Consider the following 25451-nt stretch of genomic DNA (forward strand, 5'->3'; position numbering starts at 1 on the left):
AAGCTCCAACATCAAATTAGTTCATCAAATGACTGCACGCCCCCCAAGGGGCAAATGAACAGCTCTGCCTCTTCAACAGAATTTCATGATGAGAAGAATTAAGATGAAAACTATTGACATTCTCTCTCAACACAAAATTGATTTATTTATACTGATTTCCTGCTGATGGGGAAAAAAGTAGCTCACAATTACTTATGCACGTGGACTGAGTGGTTTAAGTGCCTTCTTGAGCGTAAATAAAAGAGATGTGAAGTATAAAGACACTTACCATAATTCCAGTAAGTAAGCAGACTCCTTTTCCACAGTATGTGTTAGGTACCATGTCACCATAACCAATGGAGAGAAAAGTTATTGATATCAACCACATCGCTCCAAGGAAGTTGCTAGTAACATCCTGTTGATCATGGTACCTGAAAAACAGCAAACAAAGCCAGTCCTTTATAATGAATCTCCAATATGATAGTTAAGAGTGGTTTGGTTCAGTTCAATGAATTTACTGTATCTTCTATAAACTGCTATATTTAGAAGTTTTCAAAGCTTGTGAATATAAATAAAATTAAGGTTCCATCTAAGCAATCCACGACATCAGAAACTGCCTCAACTCTATAAATCATCTGAAAGAGACTGGAAAATATGAAACAGATTTCCTCACTGGTGTAAGATGATACAGGCACGTTTATCTTGCAGACTCCTCCGGCCTCTGCCCATGTCTCGTCACTCCTTGCTCAGCTGATGTGCCAGGCTTAGGAGACAATATGCAGCTGCCCAATCTCACTCCACTTCTTTGTAAGCAAAATGAATCATGCTGTTCCCTTTGCTTGGACTGTCCTTTGCTACCTTGATTTCCTGAAGAGGGCTAACTCCTCCTCATCTTTCAAAGTAAGTTCAAGTGGAAGCCTTTTCCGTCTTCTCTTCCCCTCAGTGCCTCCCCTGTGCTCCCTGAGTATCGTGCACATCCCTGGATCACGGGACCATATTATAATAGGTCAATCTACCTGGATGTCCTTCATCCTTGAACACAGAAACTACTTCTCATCACAGAGTTCCTGCCCATAACCAGAGCTTAATAGAAGTTGTCTTACCAGTTACACACAAAGAACTTACAGTGGAAAAGAGGGAGAGGGATACAAAGTATCCTAATCATTCTTTGAGGTGTCAAATTTTACTGGTAAGGAAGAAAGCTTTTATATCAGAAACAGGTATCCTATCACACTTTGGCTGAATTAACAGTACTGAACAGTAACCCTCTGTGCCCATGATCTGGATACTGGTTTCATACAACAGCATGTATGCATACGACAGCAAGGCCATGAGAGTTGTCACCCTAGAAGAATTTGCTCTGGACGCACATTCTGTGTGGTCATGGGGCAGAGAGGCCCTGCTCTGATTTCTATGACAGTCAGGCCCCAGACTCTGGTCACTAGAGGACTTCCTTGCTTTTCAACCACCACTGGGAAAGACCACCACTCCTTCCCATCTCTCAGATAACACTCGGAGGGCTTTCCTTTCCTCATTTCTTGTTCTGCAAAATATACTGGTAATTGCGCTGTACTCATCATCTCCTGTTTCGCTCACTCAGTCCTGCCTTTCAACTCAATTCTCCATCTGTGTCTGTGCTTCAGGGCTGTGGTGGCACGGAGGCTGCTCCTAGCCAGAGCCCCAGGATTACCAGCCCCAGGATTAACCCTATATGCAACCTACACTGGGCCATGGCATTCTCTATGCTTTTTTCTTTTCTGTCTTTTTTTTTCTTTCCTGTCCCTCATCTCATGCCAAGCTTCCTGCTTCAAAAATTTAAAAATGCAGATTTATCTTATAGGGTATAAGCTTTTCTCCACAATATCAGTAGATCTTACACTCTATCTTTGGACATACAAGAGACCTATTCTTATCACATCTGTCCCTTTGCCTTCTTCCAAAGAAGAGAGAAGCTGAGAAATTCTGTTTCCTGCTACTGTGGACTAAGGAAAGAGCCTCTGGGCTAGAGTGAGTGGAACCCCAGAGAAAGGGCAATCACTGATCTCCTGGAATCAAAAGGAAGGGCATGTGAACAGGCAGCCAGCCTGGTTAGGAGCATCCTGCAAGTTTCTGGTGGCAGAGGTGCAGAAATCACCACTGTTTTTCACCTCCAAACAGCCTCCATGACCTAGCTGTCGAGTCCCCTCTCCCCAGAAAGTCTTGGTGTAGAGACTGTCACTGTCCAAAGGAAAGTAAAATGTATTCCTAGCATTCCAGGAAGACGGCTGAGTGCATTTTCCCTGAGAATCTTTGTTATCTTTGTTACATACCTAGGAAGATGCTCTGTGATCCGTGCTATGCTCAGCCACAAGATGAGCTGAGCGGGATTCTATGGACTGCTCTGGGAGCCAGCTATGCATACGTGTAACAGAGCTTCAATGGGAAGACGGGGTTTGCCTTCCAAAATCAAACTCTAGAAATCAGCTCTGGATTATAACCTATTAATAATATTGGGGCTCTCTAGTAAGTATCCCTCACCAAGCAATTTCCTAAAACAGGAAATATATTACCCTGTCATAAGTATGGGCTGTAAAGAGAGTGGAGGCAAAATAGTTCACTTCCTATTCAATTTTTAATTGTGAGATAAAGCTTCTTCTTAGCATGATTCATACACAGATGTGATACACTTAAGAGTTAATGGCTCTGGTTCCCTGATGCATATGTATGTACATACCATACTTACTGAGTGTTCACTATGTGCTCAGAGCTTAACTTGCATTTTCTCATTTGACGTATGTTTTAATGCATGGACAATCTTTGGCGAAACAGTACTATTCTTGACCTTCTCTGTATCAGCAAAGTGTCCTTAGATACTTAGTTTCTAGACACTTAGAAAATGTGCCTGGGTCCTCAAGTTATTTTTTCACTGCTACAGTGAGTGACCAGAACATTGTTATTAATATCTAGCTAGGCTGGCCAGGCACGGTGGCTCATGCCTGGAATCACACCACTTTGGGAGGCCAAGGTGGGCAGATCTCCTGAGGTCAGGAGTTCAGGACCAGCTTGGCAACATAGTTAAACCCCATCTCTAATAAAAATTCAAAAATTAGCCAGGTGTGGTAGTGTGCGCCTGTAGTCCCAGCTACTTGGGAGGCTGAGGCAGGGGAATCACTTGAACCTGGGAGGCGGAGGTTACAGTGAGCCAAGATTGCCCTGCCACTGCACTCTAGCCTGGGTGACAGAGCGAGACTCCTTGTCAGAAAACAAAAACAAACAAAAACCTACCTAGGCGTGTGGTTTTCATAGAGCAGCTAACTATGAAGAGAAGTAAGAGATTTCATATGACAAAGCTTTCTAGGGGTACCTTCATGGCCATTGCTGCAGGGAAATTTCAACTTTGGCATGGGTGTGAAAGTCTAATTTTTTCCTCCTGCAGCACTTTTTATTAAAAATGTTTTTCAGAGTTGGGGGCAATAAATGACTAAAAACTACAATGAAAAGCATCCACTGGAACATTTAGGCAAGGTAACTCTTTAGACACCTTTAATAAATGCTCAAATCTTAGATATACAAATTTCTTCCATCCTTATTGGCCAAATACTCTCAAGAAATATATCATTAAATCACTCAGTGAATATTTACTATATGCTGTGTGCATTACACTGCATCAGAGACTGTCATCCTGCACTGAAGGGCTTTACATAGAAACAAGCATCTTTCTAGAAGTTGGCATTTTAGGGTTTGGGATTCAATGATAAGTTATCCTTTTTGCTTACAAAATAATAAACCTGCCCTAAAAAATAGCTCAGAATAGAAAAATAACATCTCATACTAATGTTTACGTTACACTCAGACATACATGATTGTGAATATTCAAGATGAGGTACTCAGGAACCAAATTAGATACTATAAGAATAATCTCCTATTTTGTTTTTCAGCAACTCAGAAACAAATATTAGACTTTTCACAGGATGATATTATAATTTAGAACATTCCCAGGTTTTTAATCTATGACAGATTCACACACTGTGAATGATTAATATATATGTTTAAAAATATTCAAAACATTTTTTACAGAAGTTCACTTCACACACTTAGACAATTCCAAACTTCTTCTCTACAAGGAGAACTATTCTGAGAAAGGCATGAAGAAATGACTTGTACAAATTTCAAGTTTTGATCAACATGAATGCTGATTTAATAAAAACACATTCAATAAGATTAAAATTAGTGCAAGATGCCCGATAATCCCAAGCTTTTAAAATGAGGACTCTGGAGTTTTGGCATGAACTGCATGCTTCAGAGACAAAGATTGTAAGATCAGTTTTAATGTTTTAAAAGAAGCAAAATGTTCCTTTTCTTAGTTTCTATTCCAATTCATTTCTTCGTTCATTGCTGACTGAGGGTCTCACACTCTGTCTTAGATTACAAATATGACAGCTTTCTATAACGTCTGTGAGAGTTCACAGGAGTTATCTTTCCCAAGGAATCAGTGCCTTCTTCCCCATGAGAGCGGCGGCCTCTGGCCTGCGCTCCTGCCTAGCCTCAGCACCCACACACTAATGGCCGGCAGTTATGCTGTTCTCCTTTACAGCTCTCTTTCTCTGCAGGTGTGTTTCCTTCTGCTGGGAAACACATTCCCCCTTCTCTCTAACCCTCGTTTGTACTTTGAGGATCTGTTTGTGGGTCCCCTTCTCCAGACTCCCTGTAGCTTTTGGTCAGCATGATACTCCAAGCCTGGTTCCCTCCCTGTATCCCAGGAACATCTTGTAGATATCTCTAGCACCATTTGATAAATGTTACTTTGGGTCATAAGACAGGTAATGTGGAATTTGCTCATCTAACATGCCCTTAGAATAGAAATTATGAAGAATTTGAAGACAAAGACTATGCCTTATTCATTGTGGTATAGTCACAGATGCTTATAAAAATATAGCAGGGAATTAATATTTGAAGTAATTAGTGTGACAAAGGGAAACATGTCCTCAACTTGACTTGCCCTAGGCCACATGCTAGATTTTTAGGATCATATACATAGACATTCAAAAAGTCGATAAAAATAATTCTTGCTCATCAGTGAACATAAATTGGATTTGTCATGTTACGTTCCAAGATCTGTGTGCAACTTATAAGGTATTTTTATACCTGTAAAAATAATTCAGTCATGGAGGTTAACAGCTAACAAACTGTGTTCATTAATCCTTTTCTATTAAACTTACAAGTAATACTAAAAATGGCAAAAATATCTCATCTCAAATGTCAGCTCTGGTCTCAAATGTCAACCTTAGTGAGAAGTATTATGGAGATGTAAATGCAAGTGATCAATCCACCATCAGTTCTCTTTCTGGAATCCACCTCTCTCCTGAAATACCATTAAAGTGACAGCAATGCATTTTTTTTAAAGGTGTAAACCAACAAGAACAAAGGGAAATGAAAGGAGACATCAGAGAAGAAGAAACACATTCTTATGTGAATTAGTGTGTATCTTGCTTTCAGCCAAGATGGAGCAACAGAGAACTAGATTTACACTCTCTCCTGAAACAACTAAAAAAGCAGATAAATATTTGGTACAACGGTTGTCAAGACATTGGTTATCTAGCAACAAAGGACAGTGATTCTTGAGATGGAAAACAACTAAACTGAAAAATACAATTGCCCCCACTTTAATGACTAAAGAGAATCTCCCAGGTGCAGCTCAGGGAAGGAAACCTGGCACTGCCTGGAGCTCTCCCTCTGTTGAAGGACAGAGCTGGAAATCCAGGGAGGTCAAGAATTCAAAAGGGCAAAAATCAAGAAGGAGAGACCTGTACAGAGACACATGCAGAGAACTTCAAAGGGTTCTGCTTGGTTATTCAGCTGAAAACTCATCTATGTGAAGTGATGCAGTCTCGCTTCAAGATAGACTGCGGTAAAAGATACACTATCAGGTGAAGAAAGATTGTGCTAACATAGGTATAGTATGCCTAAGTGTGTAAGTGCAGTCATACCTGGGGGGATATTACAGGTTCAGATGCAGATCACTGCAATCATGCAAATATTTCAATAAAGCAAGTCACACAAATTTGTTTCCCAGTTTCTAAAAATGTTATGTCTATACTGGTCTATACTGTAGTTCTGTTGAGTGTGTTATAGCATGATGTTTTAAAAAACAATGTATATACCTTAATTGAAGAGTACTGTATTGCTCAAAAATTCTAAGGATTGAAGTCTTCAGTGAGTCATAATCTTTGTGCTGGTGGAGGGTCTTGCCTCAACGTTGATGGCTGCTGACTGATCAGGGTGGTGCTTGCTGAAGGTTGAGATGGCTGTGGCAATTTCTTAAAATAACACAGCAATGAACTCTGCCACATCGAGGGACTCTTTCTTTCAGGAAAGATTTATCTATAGCATATGATGCTATCAAATAGCATTTTACCCACAGTAGAACTTCCTTCAAAATTGGAATCAATCCTCCCAAACCCTGACACAGCTTTATCAACTAAGTCTATGTTATTTTCTAAAGCCTTTGTTGTCATTTCAACAATGTTCACAGCATCTTCTCCAGTAGTAGATTCCATCTCAAGAAACAGTTTATTTGCTGATCCATAAGAAGCAAAGCAAACTCCCCATACATTCAAGTTTGATCATGAGATTGCAGCAATTCAATCACTTCTTCAGGCTCTACTTCTATTAATATTTCTAGTTCTCTTGCTATTTCCATTATATCTGCAGTTACTTCTTCTGTTGAAATGTGACTCCTTTCAAGTTATCCATGAGGTTTAGAATCAACTTCTTCCAAACCCCTGTTAATGTTACTATTTTGACCTCCTTCCCTGAATCACAGATGTTCTTAATGGCATGTAGAATAAGTGAATCCTTTCCAGAAGGTTTTCAATTTACTTTGCCTAGCTCCATCAGCTATAGCCTTACAAAATGTATTTTTGAAATATGACTTGAAAGTCATAATTACTCTTTGATCTGTGTGCTGCAGAATAAATGTTGTGTTAGCAGGCATGATGAAAACAGCACTAATCTTGTACATCTCCATCAGAGTTCTTGGGTGACCAGGTGCATTGTCAGTGATCAGTAATAATTTGAGAGAAGTCTTTTTTTTTTTTTTTTTTTTTTGAGCAACAGGTCTCAAAAGTGGCTTAAAATATTCAGTAAACGATGCCAGAAACAGATGTGCTGTCATCCAGGCTTTGTTGTTCCATTTACAGGGCACAGGCAAAGTAGATTTAGTATAATTCTTAAGGGCCCTAGGATTTTCAGCATGGTAAATAAGCAGTGGCTTCAACTTAAGAGTCCCTAGTAGCATTAGTACCTAATAAGACAGTTCATGTGTCCTTTGAAGCCAGGCATGGACTTCTCCACTCTAGCTATGGAATTCCTAGATGACATATTTTTCCAATAGAAGCCTATTTCATCTACACTGAAAATCTATTATTTATTGTAGCCACCTTCAACAATGATCTTAGCTAGATCTTCTGGACACCTTGCTGTCACCACATCAGCACTTCCTCTTTCACCTTGCTTTTATGTTACAAAGATCGTTTCCTTCCTTAAACCTAATGAACCAACCTCTGCTAGCTGCAAGCTTTTCTTCTGCAGCTTCTTCACCTCTCTCAGCCTTCAAAGAATTGAAGAGAGTTAGGACCTTGTCTGGATTAGGCTTTGATTTGAGGAAATGTTGCAGCTGGTTTGATCTTCTATCCAGGCTACTCAAACTTTCTCCATAACCACATTAAAGCTGTTTTGTTTGCTATTATTCACGTGTTCACTGGAGTAGCACTTTTATTTTCCTTTGCATTCACAACCTGGATAAATGTTTGGTGTAAGAAGCCTAACGTTCAGCTTATCCCAGCTTTTGAAATGCCTTCCTCATTAAGCTTAATTATGTCTAGCTTTTGATTGAAAGTGAGAGAGATGCAATCCTTCCTGTCATGTGAACACTTGGACGCCATTGTAGGTCTAGTTGACCTCATTTCAGCATCATTGTGTTTCAGGGAATAGGAAAGCCAGAGAAAGGTGAGAGAGATGGGGGAACAGCTAGTTGGTGAAGCAGTCAACATGCACAACATTTATCAATTAGGTTTGTCTTCTCTTATGGGCTTGGTTCATGGAACCCCAAGATAATTACAATTGTAATATCAAAGATCCCTGATCATAAATCACCATAAGAGGTATAATAATAATGAAAAAGTTTGAAAAACTACGAGAATTACCAAAATGTGATACAAAGACACCAAGAGAGCAGGTGCTATGGAAAAAATGATGCCGATCGACTTGGTCGATGCAGCATTGACACTGTCCTTCAGTTTGTAAAAAATGCAGCATCTGTGAAACACAATAAAGTGAAGCACAATAAAATGAGGTAAGACTGTGAGCTATAAACCCCAAAGGAACCACTGAAATAACACACTGAAAAAGAATAGCTGAAAACTCAATAAAGGATAGAAAATTAAATATTAAAAAAAACCCAAGAGAGCCAGAAATAAAGGGGAAAAAAAGGACAGAGATGGAGAAAATAGGAAACAAATAGCAAGAGGTGAGATTTACATAAGCCTGTCTGTAACCACATTAAATATAAACGGTCTGTGTACCCCCAATTTGAAGGCACAAATTGTCACAGAACCCATGGAAGTGTCACAACTTGGAGAAACCAAGTATCACAAAATGCGTGGATCAAGTCCGAAGCTTAAAAGAGGGGAACTGACTAAACCTAAGTATAGAGGATGGTGAACACTCATGTGCCTGCCCTGCCTGGTACCAACAGACACCTCACAGGAGACAGGTTCATTCTCTGGGGATAGACTGGATACTCAGAGACTCAGGGTAGCCAAGGGCAGAAGAAGTGTTTGGGGCCTTAAGTTCAAGTTTCTAAGCTGAACAGTAGCATTTCTAGTCTCTCTCCTTCACTTCCCATATCTGACCCTAATATTAGGATGTGAGACTACAGAGAAAGAATATTTTTCCCTGGAGAAACTGGACTTCTCAGAAAAGACATGAATGTGTTAATATCAAGAATTCCTTCATGAAAAACTTAGCTATCACCCCACAGTGATTGTCATCAAACAGCCCTTACCGAGCTTCCAACTGGCTTCCAACTGCCATTCTTAATACAAAAGAATGGCAAATGATCAGCACACACTTGAATCTGATTTCTATAGAAAAGATACAAAAAGGAGGGAGGAAGAAAGAAAAACAGGAAGGGAAGGGAGGAAACAGAACAAACCTGAGATGATGTAGAGTGATGAGGGGACAGGATTCTTGAACTATGTAAATTATACTACAAAAAAGCTAAACAAAAACCTTACTATGCAGCCATAAAAAAGAATGAGTTCATGTCCTTTGCAGCGACATGGATGAAGCTGGAAACCATCGTTCTCAGCAAACTAACACAGGAACAGAAAACCAAACACCACATGTTCTCACTCATAAGTGGGAGTTGAACAATGAGAATACATGGACATGGGTTGGGGGCTGGTGAGAAAGGAGGGGGAGGGCATTAGGACAAATATCTAATGCATGTGGGGCTTAAAACCTAGATGATGAGATGATAGGTGCAGCAAACCACCATGACACATGGATACCTACGTAACAAACCCACACGTTCAGCACATGTATCACAGGAACTGAAAGTTAAAAAAAAAATTGCATTGATAGGAAAAGGAAAAGCGGAATACAACTATACAACTCCAAGTTATAATGAAAAAGTAACCATAATACAGTTAGATGTAAGTTGACAGAAATTTCCCAGAAAGTAGAACAAAAAGACAAAAAGAGAAGGAAAGAGGAGAACAAAAAGGATACATTTTTAGAGAATTAAAATAGAGGTTCCAACAACTATCTTTCCAGAAGGATAATATGGAAAGTGGAAGAAAAGAAATAAAAATGTTCTTCTATTTCTTTGACAGGAAAACTGGAAGGCACGCATCTATCTCTAAAGGGAAGATTCTACTGAGAATATGTATATGAAATAAGAAATGACCTAAGTCAAAGCAGATCACTGTAAATTTTAAAATACCAGGAATAAAGAGAAGATCTTAAAAAGTTTCTAAGAGGAGAAAAACAGACTGAGCTAAACATTCAAATGCTTGCCTCTAACATTATTTGTTTCAAGTAGTGTGTATGTGTGTTGGGAGGAAAAGAGATAGGCAATGCATCTCTCCTTGTTTTGTAGAGGGGAGTGATGAAAAATCTGGGAGTAGGAACTGAGCAGGCATAGATCAGGCCTTCTCTGTCTTTGGCTTGCCTGCAAAGCAGGTGTATGGGGTTTTCCATGTTGTAAGCTCACTGGGGACACAGAGTGACTCCCTCAGTGTGCGGGTATACCTACGACTTTTTTCAAATTCGGTGTAAGTCAGCAGAACATTAGAAAGTCCATGTTGCTGTAGGGCAAGTGGTGGTGTCCAAATCTGTTTAATTTCAATAACAAAGCTGATATTTCCATGTCCACCGGCTGCAGGCTCAGAGAAGTGAAAGGAGTATGATAAACGGTCTCCTTCCAAATTGCAACTATGTGCATGTAGTTTTGATTTAAAGTAAGGGCAAATAAAATAAGCGCTTCAATTAATTAGAACATATAAGCATAAAAAGGAATTCAAAGAAGGCACATATCTAAGTTCAAAAGGAAAAGAGCTGAGTGCCAATGGCTCAGAAAGAAGAGCTAACATGTATCTCTTACTTGTTGCTGATATTCATGCATAGCTATTCACTGTAGCTGCATATTCACCTGTGGCTGCATATTGAAGTCACCTGGGAAGGGTTAAAAGGAATCCTGTGCAAAGCCCCATCCATAAACAATGAAGCCGAGGTCACTGGGGGTGAAGCCATGGCACAGGGATTTTTTAAAAGCTCCCCAGATGATTTTAATGTGCTATCTAGTCTGAGAACCATCAATTAGCTTTATTTCAGGAGGAGTTTCTCATTCAATAACATAGTGAACATCTATCTACACGTAAATAAACTTTTGGAGGTACTGAAAATATGTAGATGAGTAAAAATAGTAAGTGTTCATGAGAAGCTTAAAATTTAGTAAGGGAGAAAACTGGTTGCAAGGAATAAGGTAATATGCAAGCTGTAATAAATGCGAACACCAGATGTAAAGACCTATCAAGAAAAAATATATGTAACAGATTGAAAATGATGACATGAGTGTCTAATAATGTTCCAACACTGACACCTAAAATTACAGTTCTAAATTCAAATAAAATGTAAAATCCAGTAAGTCCAAACACTTTAATAAAAACCTCCCTAAGTGAGGGTGCTCTGAAGTATAAATGCTGTAGTTTTATGTATGAAACTACTCTCTCTGGAACTAATTTATAGAACATATGAGAATGTAAACTGCCCCCAATCTATCTGACATTCTCATAGTCCTCTCCTTGCACTCCTATGCTTTCCCTATAACTGAGTTATGAAAACTTAAACATGGGTTTCGGATATTGAGGATTTCAATATAGACTTCCTTTAATATCAGTAAGTAAACAGAAGCAGCAGCGGCAACAGGCAGTATAATGTTGCTACATCTAAAGCTCGGCTTTAATTTAGGCAGGATTCCATTTTTTTTTTTTTTTTTTTGAGACAGAGTCTCGCTCTGTCACCCAGGCTGGAGTGCAGCGGTGCGATCTCGGCTCACTCCAAGCTCCGCCACCCGGGTTCACGCCATTCTCCTGCCTCAGCCTCCCAAGTAGCTGAGACTACAGGCCACCACACCCGGCTATTTTTTTGTATTTTTTAGTAGAGATGGGGTTTCACCGTGTTAGCCAGGATGGTCTCAATCTCCTGACCTCATGATCCGCCTGCCTTGGCCTCCCAAAGTGCTGGGATTACAGGCTTGAGCCACCGCACCTGGCCTTGAATTTTTATAAATTATATAATTCTTCATTGACTCTAAAATGCCAAAGTGAGTATTTTTACCTTGATTTTATTTTGCTCCTTTAACTTTGCACTTTTGGAATGTTTTCCTCTCTTCACTGAGAAAAATGTAAAAACTAACCACTTTTCTCTCTCACTGTGTGTGTGTACGCGCACGTATGTTTGGAGGGGCATGGTTCTGTAAAAGGTCCGGTTTCTTTTCATGCATTAACCTTGGCTAATGAGCATTTCATTCACACTTGGGATATAGACAACTTACTTTTTTGTCTCCAGACCATCAGTGGCTATGTTCTAAGAGCATAAGCTTACTTTAAAATAAAGTTCAAAGTCCCAGTGAAAAAGAAGGGAATAATGGAACATATACAAATTTTCAAACTTGAAGAATTACATTTCTCATGTTTCCCTGATATGTTCCCTAGATGACAAAGAGGTTTTGTCTTCTAACTCTATTATTCACTATACATTTCCATTTCATATTGGAATAAATGACTTCAGCAATGACTTATCTGTCAATAAAAGTCTCAGATCTCACACCTATCTAACTTTCTTTACTATGTTAAAAACCTATAAGAACACAGATGGTATCAATAATTTCCCCCAATTTATATATTATTAGAAAATTACATTTGAAAATTAAATGTTGATTACTACTGAGCAAAAATATGTCCTTATTTAAAATGAATTTAGGTCTAAGCTAAGAAAATTATAAACAGTTTTTTGGTATATACAATATCCAGTAGGTCAATCTGAAGTCAAGTGGGATACACAACAGTATTTTGTTAAATGCGTAACAGATACACAGCGTCCCTAACCCAAGGCAGCAACAAGAAAAAAAACTCTCCACTAATTTCCATAATTCCCCTGGGGGTGCTATTACTCCTGTTCTGAACCACTGGCCTAGAGCTTTGGGGCAGCTGGGACTCTAGTAATGGCCATCAGAAAATCTGGAGCTGGCTTCATATCAACACATCTGGAAAGCATTCACTACTAGAAAATCTTGGAATGTGCCAAAAAAGTCTGAAGAGAATTATATTCTCAAGCCCCTGATACTTTCTGGGAAATCAAAAAATATCAAAATCCAGAACAATGTTTTAACCAGGACTAGCATTTCTGACCAAGTTTCTCCTTTCTCCTGTTTCTTTTCTAACTTCCAGACCAGTGGGTATTTAAATCTTGCGGGGCAACCTCTATTCATTCAGTTCCTGCTGCGTGCCAGGCATCCTGTGCACACTGTGAGCTCCTCCAAGAGGAAACTGGAACCCCAGCAGACAGATGGAGCCATGCTCGACCAGGCCCAAAGATTCCCTTACCCAAAAAACCACTTTTTCAATAACACTTAATCTAATCCATGTCTGATGCATGCCAGGCTCTGCTGATAGCAGAGAGAGCATGTCGACACTGGCCTGGCGGATTCTATTTTTAGAAGCCCCCACCATGATTTTCCATGATGGGTAGCAGCCAGCTGATGCACAGCACCTCAGAGTCAAAGAACAGCATGGCGGGCAGTCACTAGGTGGCAGTGCCACACCAGTTTATCCCCACGGCTGCTCTGTAGAGTTCAGCCAGATCGGTGCCAGAGAAGGGCTGTGAGGGGATGTTGTGGGAATACCCTGCAGGGAAAGCCCCCACCCTGGGCACCTGGAGATGGTGTTCAACATGGGAAACAGAAGTCATGGCTGAAGCAAACAAGTCTCAGGCCATTCCTATGCCCAGCATCCCTGGGGTGTTACCAAGAATTTTAAGAGTTAAGGGCTCTCCTAAGGTAAGAGTGTATGTGTGTGTGTGTGTGTGTGTGTGTGTGTCTGGATGCTTAGTCTATTCTAAATCCAATCTAACGTAGCAGATCTGAGGAGGCAGCATCTGTACATTTCACCCCTCAGATTCTCAAGATCAAAGACCAGATCTTATCTCCTAAATCTGTAAGGAAAAAAAAAAAAAAAATCCCTGTGGATATTTTTAACTAGGCAATGTTGGAAATGAACTTGCATTTGAAGATATAAAAGTCAGGGTCTTGTTCACTTGCTCTGAGATAGAGGCAAGGAGGGATTGAGCTGGGTTTGGAGGTGCTGCCCCATCTCTTGTTCTGTGTGACCCACAGCAGTGCATCCTAACGTCTGAGCCTCACTTTAAGAGAAGAACAGACCATCTACCTCACCAGGTGGCTGTGAGCCCAGAGATAACAAAGCACTATCCAAATCCTCATCAGTGTACAGACTGTATGCTCCACATTCAGCAAGTTCTCTATTTACGTAAAAGTAGATACAAAGAAAAGTCATTACTTTTGGAAGCGGGCCTTCTTGCACAGAGGCAAGGTGACATACCTGAGGGCTGCTCAGAGCATGTGCAGCTTTGGTTTTGCTCCCTTCTACCCTACACTACGTTTTGCTGCCACTGCCAATGAGCACAATGACTAGTATCACAAAGAGCGAAAAGAGGACTGCAGAAGGAGACGAGGGAGAGGAAGAGGTTAGTCCAAAGGTCCCTTGGAAAGGCAGAAGCAACATGGGGTGAGGGTACAGCAGGCCACAAAATGAAGGCAGGAAGAAAGTGGGAAGTTCAGCGACAAGAAGTCCAAATGCAAAAAGAAAGCTCATGATCGTTCTGTGCCATTTTATTCCTGGGCCCCCTCAGCTGCCTCTCCTCCTACCAACGCTAGCACTTCAATCCCCAGGGTGGCAGGCCGAGGGAGGACGTACATCTCTGTGTCTAGTATCAGTCACGTATTCCTGAGAATTTTTGGACAGGGCTTCTGTTTAGGGCTCTCAGTCAACTGAAAAAGAAATATGCACCACGGATCCAAATCAGCCGGCTTAAGGTAGCCCATCTACAGTAGGCAGTGACCACAAATTGATTAGAAATTTTTAATTTTCAAAATACAGCAAATGAAAATTCCTACATAGAACAAACAATGACAAGAAGTCTTAGCCTCCACCACTTCATAGTTTCAAGCTATGCTTCTAGGGAAGCAGAACATTCCTGAATGTCATTGCATTATTCCTCGGAGAGAGATAAGAAGCAGGGAGTCAGAAAACTGAGCCACCAAACCCAGCGAGCAGAGAGTGTTCTCAGATGAAGAGGATTCCAGAGAGGCTGAGGGGAATGAGCACAGATTTTCTGGGAAGGTCATTTTCAAGGTTTACCAGTTAAATTTTCCCACTTCAATTCTAAAAATTAGTCTTAGAATGCCTCCTAATTGCACCTTGCTTGATTCAGCATGGGCAGCTAAAATATAGACTTCAATGCCAAAATTTCAGGAACTGAGTTAAAACACAGGTCTAGGTTCATGCAGGAGGAGCACAGCGTAGTGAACAAAGCCATGTCAAACTCAAACCATCACCACTAAGACCCACCAGTCCCCTACTACATAAACACTCCAGAACACCCTTGTAGAGATCTGCAACTGACATAATATGTTGTGTTAAAGCCAGAAAAATATTTTTATACAGGCAGAAAATAAAAGAAAAAATGAAGGGAAGAAAAGAAGAGTTGGGTAACAAGAAAGGAAGAGATGGGGAGCTTGAAAGTGAGAAAGTGAATGAAAGAGTGAAAATAACTGCAAATAAAGTTTTATAAACATATAAATGGTTGGAGAAAAATCACTACATAAATCAGGAAAACCCCAAAACTTTCAATGCTAGCCAGCCTACTAATTACTTTAAAAGTCAGCCTTGTTTTCCAGCACTATCCACAAATAGATCATGTAGCTTTCACCAGTTCCTATAAAGTTTCCAACTAAACCAGAAAAAAAAGGCAGCACACCAACATGGCACAAGTATACATATGTAACAAACCTGCACATTATGCACATGTACCCTAGAACTTAAAGTATAATAATAATAATAATAAGGCAATTCAAAATTCTTTCATTATTCTTAAATATTAATATTCTTGGAATTTAAAGTGATAAAAATGCTTCCTGGTTGAAGGTTTTCACCTGTAAAAGCAAAGAGGAAAAAGTGTGCCTTCATAAAGTGTGCTATATACTTGGCCCATCAAAATACACTTTTGTAAAATGACTAGCAATGACAAATACAGCAGACATTTTCCCAAACAGAATCACAATTTTGGCTCACCATATTGGTGTGATGAACTTTTTTTCCCCATAGGTAATGCAGGAATCAACAGAATGGAATACTGCAAAGGGAAGCCTGGAGAGAGGATAGCCTCCGCACTTTGACTGTTTTGCAGTTAACCAAAGGCCATCAAATATCAGAATTAAATCAAACAAACCCATGAGCTTGAGCTCAGTTGTGCAATGTGTGTCAGTCATCTCTCTTCAAAACAAGCACAGGGCATCTTCTTAAATTCCACTTCCGTTAAACTATACTTCCCAAACACGAACCTATCAAACCCAGAGCCACTTCCTTCTATTAGAATAACAAAATTAGACTGATAGTCAAACTCTTAGCCAAATACGATAGCTGGATCTAAAAGCATTCAGTTCTCAGTGCAGTGAACTTAAATGATAAAGGGCTACTAGACAGGTAAAAGCCAAAAGGATCAAAACCAGCTTTCTCCTCCATTCTACCAATCAGGCTAAGAATTACTATGTGCCCAGCTTGGTAACCACAGGGGTGCTCCAGAGGATATAAATAAGTATTTGTATGTGTTCTACATAGGCTTTGAGGAAGCTTATAGGAAATATCTGACCTGGAAGCATATTAGAACAGGAAATAGCAGATGTACTGCAGCATTGTTCAAAATAACTTTCTGCAAAAATAATGAAATTATTCCATATCTGTGCTGTGCAACATAGTGGCCACTAGCCACATGCTGTCTACTGAGCACCTGAAGATGAATAGTGTCAAATGAGGAACTAAATTTTTATGTCATTTTAATAAATTTAAATTTTTATTGATTGATTGATTGAGAGAGAGTCTTGCTCTGTCACCCAGTCTGGAGCGCAGTGGTGTGATCTCGGCTCACTTCAACTTCTACCTCCCAGGTTCAAGCAATTCTCCCACTTCAGCCTCCCAAGTAGATTACAGGCAATTAAAATTAAATTTAAAGGCCAGGTGTGGTAACTCACGCCTATAATCTCAGAAATTTGGGAGGCTGAGGCAGGCGGATCACTTGAGGACAGGAGTTAGAGACCAGCCTAGCCAACATGGCAAAACCCTGTCTCTACCAAAAAAAATTACAAAAATTAGTCAGGTGCAGAGTTGCATGCCTGTAATTCCAGCTACTTGGGAGGCTGAGGCAGGAGAATAGCTTGAACCTGGGAGACGGAGGTTGCAGTGAGCTCAGATCACGCCACTGCACTCCAGCCTGGGTGACAAGGCAAGACTCTGTCTCAAAAAATAAATTAAATTTAGCCATATGATGTTATTGGCTGCCATGTTGGACAGCAAGGACCAGAGAGCCAAGTTGTGAGATCCGCAGAACACATATATAAACGCTTTGATAACATGGCTATTTCAATTTAGCAATTAAGATTCACCCCGAACTTCCTCTTTGCCAAAGTAAAATAGGTCACAGAAGATATCATACTTGCCCCAACTTCCAAGATTTATATATACATATTTGACACAATAGTCTACGCTTTTCTGTCGTTCAGGTATTTTGTTGTGATGCTTCTTAAGAAATGAATTTAGACTCATTTTTATATATTAGTTTATTCAGACATGTAGTACTCCTAGTTCATAGGAAGACTGCACACAAGTACTGGGGCCAGGGGAGGAGGCCAGGAACCTCTATCCAATAATTCTGACATCCACAAGAAGTGAAGAATTATCCTAGTCTTCACGGGCTTGCAAAGCACCCCTGTTCTTTTTTATTAAGCCCATGTTGGTCACTTCCCGTGATCCTGCCCGTACTGTGGGAAACAGCTGATGCCCAAGTTGGAATCCACAAAAAGGCTATTGCAGGTTAGATGCTTTTGGGATTCATTGCTTTCCAAATCAAACAACTAGTGTGTCTCTCATTACCCAGTATTGAGATTCTGCTCACCTGGCAGGTACTGAAGAAATAACAGAAGCAAGTCTTAATTTACACATTTACAAGATAATTGTATATCTTGTTTAGTGATATGTATATTGATAGCAAACTACAGGGAGAAAGTCATGGAATCGGTATAGAGCTGATCTTTTTATTACTTTGTGTCTTGATGCATGTCAAACATTTTAAAACAGATGCTTCCAATAGTGTGACTATTTGTATAGCTACTTAGCTTACACAGAAATAGTTTTAAAACACAGTGTGAAGAGTAATGCAGCCAACTAAGGCTTTCTTTTGCTCTGTGCAATTTAATTAACGTGTTTGTTTCTTAACTTGTGTATTTTACTTATAAGTAGCATTTCTGTAGTGTCTCACGGATACAAAGGCAGCTGAACACTTCATTAAAATGTTGACATCTACAATTGAAAAGGGGTCTTATAATAACTGTCACCCATTTTTTTCTTAGTAAATGGAGATAAGGTATGTTGTAGGGCATTTTTGCTTTTATTAAAGATTTATCTGATCCAATTTACATACACATTATCATAAAAGGTGCTTATCCTGAAACCACTTGGGCATAGCTGAAGAAGGCCTGCTGCTCTTCCTAGAAATCCCCCAAATAGTCCCTGAAATAGTTTTTCTCTTTGCTCCCACATTGCATATATACATATACATGTATAGACACACACACATACATGCAAGCACATACATTATGTTACTACTGTATTCAGAATTGTGACCTCCCATCATGGACAAATCATGAACCATCTAAACTTTGTGTTCTAAATCAACAACATGCTGGTTTAGAAAAATAACACAATGAAGACCCACACTGTAGACTTGATGCAATGTGGGGTGCAAGGAGAAAAACTTTTTCAGAGGGTGTTTGGGTGAGGGGAGGTTCTAGGAAGAGCAGCAGGCTTTCTTCAGCTGTGTCCAATCCCCAGACTCATTTGGTGGGACAAGAAGGTGTTTTTGTGAAGCTTCCGGTCAGCACAGCACCCAGACACCCAAATGGTGCCCTCTCACCAGTGCCATTTATATGGCACACAGCTGCCCCTCTCTCACCAGTGCCGTATAATTATATGGCACACAGCTGCCCCTCTCTCACCAGTGCCGTATAATTATATGGCTCACAGCTGCCCTCTCTCACCAGTGCCGTATAATTATATGGCTCACAGCTGCCCCTCTCTCACCAGTGCCATTTATATGGCTCACAGCTGCCCTCTCTCACCAGTGCCATTTATATGGCTCACAGCTGCCCTCTCTCACCAGTGCCGTATAATTATATGGCTCACAGCTGCCCTCTCTCACCAGTGCCCTATAATTATATGGCTCACAGCTGCCCCTCTCTCACCAGTGCCCTATAATTATATGGCTCACAGCTGCCCCTCTCTCACCAGTGCCGTATAATTATATGGCTCACAGCTGCCCTCTCTCACCAGTGCCCTATAATTATATGGCACACAGCTGCCCCTCTCTCACCAGTGCCGTATAATTATATGGCACACAGCTGCCCCTCTCTCACCAGTGCCGTATAATTATATGGCTCACAGCTGCCCTCTCTCACCAGTGCCGTATAATTATATGGCTCACAGCTGCCCCTCTCTCACCAGTGCCACTTATATGGCTCACAGCTGCCTCTCTCTCACCAGTGCCGTATAATTATATGGCTCACAGCTGCCCTCTCTCACCAGTGCCGTATAATTATATGGCTCACAGCTGCCCCTCTCTCACCAGTGCCGTATAATTATATGGCTCACAGCTGTCCTCGCTCCGTATTTCTTTCATCTGTTAAGATGGTAGCTTCAAATACCAAGGTGCCTGAAATCAAATCGGACAAGCTGGAGTCACCTTTACCTATGTCTCATCCCTCAAATCAAGGAACCCTGATGTTCTGGGGCATCCACTTTAAAACATTCTCAAATTGAGCTTTTTTTTTTTTTTTGGCCTGGCCTCTGCGTGCCACTCCAGTCTTAATTTTTGCTTGTCCTGAACTTGCACCCTAAGCTCCAGCTGAAGTAATTTCAATTCATGGGGCATATATTGCTCTTACCCCTCCAGGACTCTCATATGCCGTCTTTTTTTTTCTTATATCTTAATCCCCACTTTGGCCTGTATTTTGGTCCTTCACATTCCGAAGTCAGTCATTTCTTCATACTCTAACCCCTCCTCCTCCTAAGAAGGGGTTACATATCCCTTGCTGTCTGGTCCATGGCACCTGGAATTACCACTACTTGTCCTGAGGAGTGGTCTCTGTGTCTTGCTCAAGGCAATATGCCCAGTGCTGGTTAGAACCATGCCTGTTACATGGTAGATACTCAAAAAAGAGAGTCTTAGTGAATGAGTAAGTGGGAGAATTCCCATTTCCACTGCCTTATTCTAGTGATGAGAAGACAAAGGCTTAGTCCATTGTAACAGGCATCTTAACCAGTCTACCTCTTTCCTTGACTCCAACCTCTCTCTCTCTATCATCCTTCTCATTGTTATGTGAGTTATCTTTCTAAAACAAGATGGTTCCCCACTGCTTAGAATGAAAAGTCCAATTGCTTTAGCATACACACCAAGTCATTAATAACTGAGTCGCAACTCACATTTCCTGACATTTCTTCTTATCACCAGCCACATGCCAAATTCTGCTGCCTTTGTCCCTTGGCTTCTAAATGTCTACCTCACTTCTCCATTTTCAACACCCATCCCGTCTAAAAAGTAATATCCTACTTCTCTTAGACTCAAGTCTATATGTACATTACAACACTTGTGTTAAATTGTAATTTTTGTGTTTTGTTTTTTGTTTGTTTTTGAGACAGAGTCTCATTCTGTTGCCCAGGGTGGAGTGCAGTGGCATGATCTCGGCTCACTGCAACCTCTGCCTCCCAGGCTCAAGTGATTCACCTGCCTCAGCCTCCTGGCTAGCTGGGATTACAGGCATGTGCCACCATGCCTGGCTAATTTTTGTATTTTTAGTAGAGAGGGGGTTTCACCATGTTGGACAGGCTGGTCTCAAACGCCCAACCTCAAGTGATCCACCTGCCTCAGTCTCCCAAAGTGCTGGGATTACAGGTGTGAGCCACTGCGCCTGGCCTGAACTATAAGTTTATTTTGCTATTTGTCTGTCTTTTCCAGTGGTCACTGAGCATCCAAAGGTGGGCTATGTCTGAAATCCCATTTACTAGCTCAATATTTGGCTCCCAATAGGAGCCCAATAAATGTTTTTTATAATCAATTACAAGAAGCCAAAATTATATAAGCCTAATCACTAAAGAAACTTCAAATGTGGAAGTTAATTGCTTTAACTAGGAACATAAAAGCAGAATAAATCAAAATTAATACAGCTGTTTTTATCTTGGAGCCAACAGAATACGTTACATAGAATATTTATGCTCGCCGGGCGCGGTGGCTCAAGCCTGTAATCCCAGCACTTTGGGAGGCCGAGACGGGCGGATCACCAGGTCAGGAGATCGAGACCATCCTGGCTAACCTGGTGAAACCCTGTCTCTACTAAAAATACAAAAAACTAGCCGGGCGACGTGGCGGGCACCTGTAGTCCCAGCTACTCGGGAGGCTGAGGCAGGAGAATGGCGTGAACCCGGGAGGCGGAGCTTGCAGTGAGCTGAGATCCGGCCACTGCACTCCAGCCTGGGTGGCAGAGCGAAACTCCGTCTCAAAAAAAAAAAAAAAAAAAAAAGAATATTTATGCTCATGCTTATTTATAGGCTTGTATAGTTTTGTATTGTAATCTGTTGCAACTTGAAGATTGCTCATGTAAGTCTCAACTTGAACAAAGTAACAAAATTTAACAAATTCAGAGAAAACCTGGATTTTATATTAATTTTGATTCATTATTCTAAACCTATTAAATTACCTTAAAATTATTAACCTGTCTCCCCAAGATAAAAGAACAAGCTCCTCAATAGGAAGGATACTCTGTATTTTAAGCATTTGCTAATTTGTGATCCTTGTGTTTTTGCTTTTTTTTTTTTAACTCTTCAGTTGGAATTCTGACTCTAGAAGAAAGATATTCCTTATATAATCCCCATGTAGCAGCACTTAATGATTCTAAAGTTCTTTCCCCATGTGAACAATGAAGACTATATGACAAAATGCTGGAAACTGCCTCCCAGACATACATCCTGAAGCAAAAAACAAATTTTTCAACTGCTGTTACCGTACTGAACAACCCAAGTTATGACCATGCATGTGTAATCACAGATAAAGAGGAACATGCCTCAATTCCAAAGGTTCTAATGATGACAATGCCCATAAGACAAAAGGTAACACAGAACTCTGCATAAATAAGTTGATAAGGCTGGGAGGTAATATATTTGCCTGATTTTAATGGAAATCAACAGAATAACTCATTACATAAAATAAAATGTACCCACAATAGAAAAATAGCACATATTGGGGAAAAAAACAATAAAAATCTCAGTATTACTCTATCACTTTCAGTTTAGAGAAAGAAAACTGCAAAGTACTGAAACCTACATTTCTTCTCCCTGAGTCCTTTCTCTGCATATTCATTGTCTATTTGTCTACATTTATGAATGACAAGTGGATCTCAGAAGCCATCCAGTTCAACTTTCTCATGTAATGGCCTAAGATACTGAGGCCCAGAAATGTGAAGCTTGTCCAAGATCACAAGGCTCATTATGAGCAGAGAAGAGTGATAACCCAGATCTCTTCCAAACACACGTTCAGGCTTCTTTTTAGTAAATCTGAGGTTCATGCACTGGAATATAGATTTCAATACCTGCCACCCATGGATCTATTTCATGTGCCTTCTCAGATTATTTCTACTATAAAAATTTTAAGAGCTTCTAAAATCAGTAACCTTCATTAAACTGCTTTCCTGAGAGCCCGAGGGCAGAAAAATAATTTTAGTAAAATCCACTTATTCATAGGAAATTAAATATTTCATGCAATGGATAACTTGAGATCCTTGTGTTCTTGTTCCCTTTTAACTCTTCAATCTGATTTAGACCCCAGAAGCAAGACAGTCCTTACATAATCCCAGTGAAGCAGTGCCTAGTGATTCTCAAGTTCTTTCTACATAAGAACAATGAACATTATGTGACCAAATGCTGAAAATAACCTACAAGTCTTCCACTGAAGCAGGAAAATTTCAATCAACTGTTAGCACTGTATTAATGAAACCCATGTGCTTAAGCCTTTTTTTTTTTTTGAGACAGAGTCTCTCTCTGTCGCCAGGCTGGAGTGCAGTGGCATGATTTCGGCTTACTGCAACCTCCGCCTCTTCTCCCGGGTTCGCAATTTTCCTGCCTTAGCCTCCTGAGTAACTGGGATTACAGGCATGTGCTATCATGCCCGGTTCATTTTTGTATTTTTAGCAGAGACAGGGTTTCACCATGTTGGTCAGGGTGGTCTCGAACTCCTGACCTTGTGATCTGCCTGCCTCAGCCTCCCAAAGTGCTGGGATTACAGGCGTGAGCCACCGCACTCGGCCTTAAGCATTTAAATAACTAGTCACTCCTTTGTTAAAAAACACCTTTAAAATCTCTTGTGCTGGCATGAGGTCCCTCTAAATGACGTTCCAATTTACCCTTCTGACCATGCTCACGCACTATGTTCTTAAACAGAACTACTAATTGTGTGTCCTCTCCTCCCCCTTGCCCACATCTCTCCCTCAGTTCAGAAGTGTTTCATATTCAGAAGGTCCTGTTCTCATGACACTTATTTTATATGCCACAGTGTTTTCCATCCCTCTCTCGGGCACATATCCTTTAGGCCCTGCACTGCTATTACTGGTGCACATCTCTCATCTTTCCTCCTAGACTGTAAACCCTAGGAGCAGGATTTATGGTCTGAGTCTTCTGTGGTTTGCCAATCATAAGCCCCAATAGTATCTGGCAAGGCATACTTCAAAGAGGAGGTGTTCATAGAGTTTTACTGCATGAGGGCAGGAAGGAGACAACTGTATCCCAGGACAGAACCACGGGAGCAGTTTGTCATATCATTGAGGAAACTGAGGTTCAGCCTGGTTGAAGGGACTTGCCAAAGTTCAGCCCATGTAGGTAAATTCCTTATGATTTCAGACCCTATAACCAGGTAACTTTCTGCATCAACTCCATTTTTAAATGCATTGTTTTTCCTTAAAATCACTCCATAAATGTCCGTGTCCTCCAAACTTGAATGAACAGAAGTTATCCTTTTCTTATATTGACAAATATTGACTCTCTCTCTATAGATATACAGTCAATATATGAAAATTATATATATATGTATATATATAATCTGTTCTGCTGTAATAGAGACACACTGAGAGGGATGTCTGTCCTCCATGTGAAATCACTCTAGATTGTGGTTTCAAATAATGTCACTTTTGTACTGTTTTGTTTATTCTGTTCCTAACCAGGTTGTCACTAACTTCTGTTATCCTCACTCCAGTGGCTTCTCTTTTTAATTTGCATTTCTTTGAGAAATGGGATTCTGAGCTACACTAAAATAGTATCCAATGAAAGGCAGAAAGCTATCCCTGAGTCCACCAATTATTTTTTCTATGAATACAGTAGATAAGCTTTAAAACATGCATTTTTGGCTACTCAGTGGCAGTCTTGTTTCTTTCTCAGTTTGAATTCTGGAGGGACAGGATGTGGGATAATAGATCTCTAGGAGCAAATTGAAGTGACCCGAAGTCAAGTGCCTCGTTTACTAAGCTCTTGTTTTAGATACATGTATCAGTGATCTATGTATGCCATGGCAGCATATCTGTAATAGCTTGCTGAGTTAAAAACAAACAGAATTATACTGTCATACGAATAGTCCCTGTTTTGAAAAAAAATTTCTACATTTACATACAGTTTGAAAGGATGCCACCCTCATAGTATCGTGACATTTTTCCTAGGAAAATAGTGTTTATTGCTAGGGAGGAGGGAAGACTTAACGGTATGTTTTTAGTTTAGTTACTTCTGGAGTTTTGATTTCTAATTTTTCTGCATTATTCTCTGAGAACATGAATTACACATTGATGCTAATTCTATGAAATCTATTGAGACGTATTTTATGGCATCACATATGGTCAATTACTGAAACAGTCTATGCGTGCTGGAAAGGAATGTATCTACTAGTTGTTGGCTACAGGGTTTAATATATGTATACTAGATCAAGCTTGTTAAAACTGTGTTATTCAAATCATCTATAATCTTTTTCATCTGCACGACTCATTAAATACTGAGTTGTATTAACCTTGCACTATAATAGTAAATGTGTTAATTTCTCTAGTTTGCTGTTTTATTTTATATATTTTGAGGCTATACAATTAAATATATACAAACAAGTTTAGAATTATTACAACTTTGCAGTTAATTGTAGCTTACATTATGTAATGATCTTTTTTATTCCTACTGGTTTTTGCTTTTAACACAATTTTTATCAGATATTAACATAGTGACACCAAACTCGTTTTGGTAAGTATTTACCTGTTGTATCTTTTCCAGTCTTTTATTTTCAACCCATTGACATACTTGTGTTAGATATAACTCTTGTAAGCTTTATATAAGTAGAATTAAAAAAATGAATAATATCATTTGTTGTGGTCACTAACATCTGTGAGTTTTAGCCATCACATTCTGTTCAAATTTCTATTAAAAAATTCCCTGTTTGTTATATGCTCCCTTCATACCACACATTTTCTATTCTCTATTTGCTTAGATGTTATACATTCTATTTTTACTACT

General features: G+C 40.0%; 1 protein-coding gene across 6 annotated transcripts in view; it reads right to left on the bottom strand.

Moving 5' to 3' along the window:
• The window catches only part of KCNN2 (potassium calcium-activated channel subfamily N member 2), a 139791-nt gene that overhangs the window by 30366 nt on the left and 83974 nt on the right, over window positions 1-25451 (bottom strand). For 3 of the 6 annotated variants that reach the window (XM_033181523.1, XM_033181524.1, XM_033181525.1), the window contains one exon: window positions 269-410. In XM_033181523.1, coding sequence (XP_033037414.1) covers window positions 269-410 — 142 coding nt within the window. Of the gene's footprint in view, window positions 1-268; window positions 411-5177; window positions 5304-9022; window positions 9054-15890; window positions 15974-25451 lie in introns of those variants that run through there. The other 3 variants (XM_033181527.1, XM_033181526.1, XM_033181529.1) reach the window with 3 other exon arrangements.

This window comes from Trachypithecus francoisi, unplaced genomic scaffold (assembly GCF_009764315.1).
Source record: "Trachypithecus francoisi isolate TF-2019V2 unplaced genomic scaffold, Tfra_2.0 Lachesis_group2, whole genome shotgun sequence".
NCBI classification, from domain to species: Eukaryota; Metazoa; Chordata; class Mammalia; order Primates; family Cercopithecidae; genus Trachypithecus; species Trachypithecus francoisi.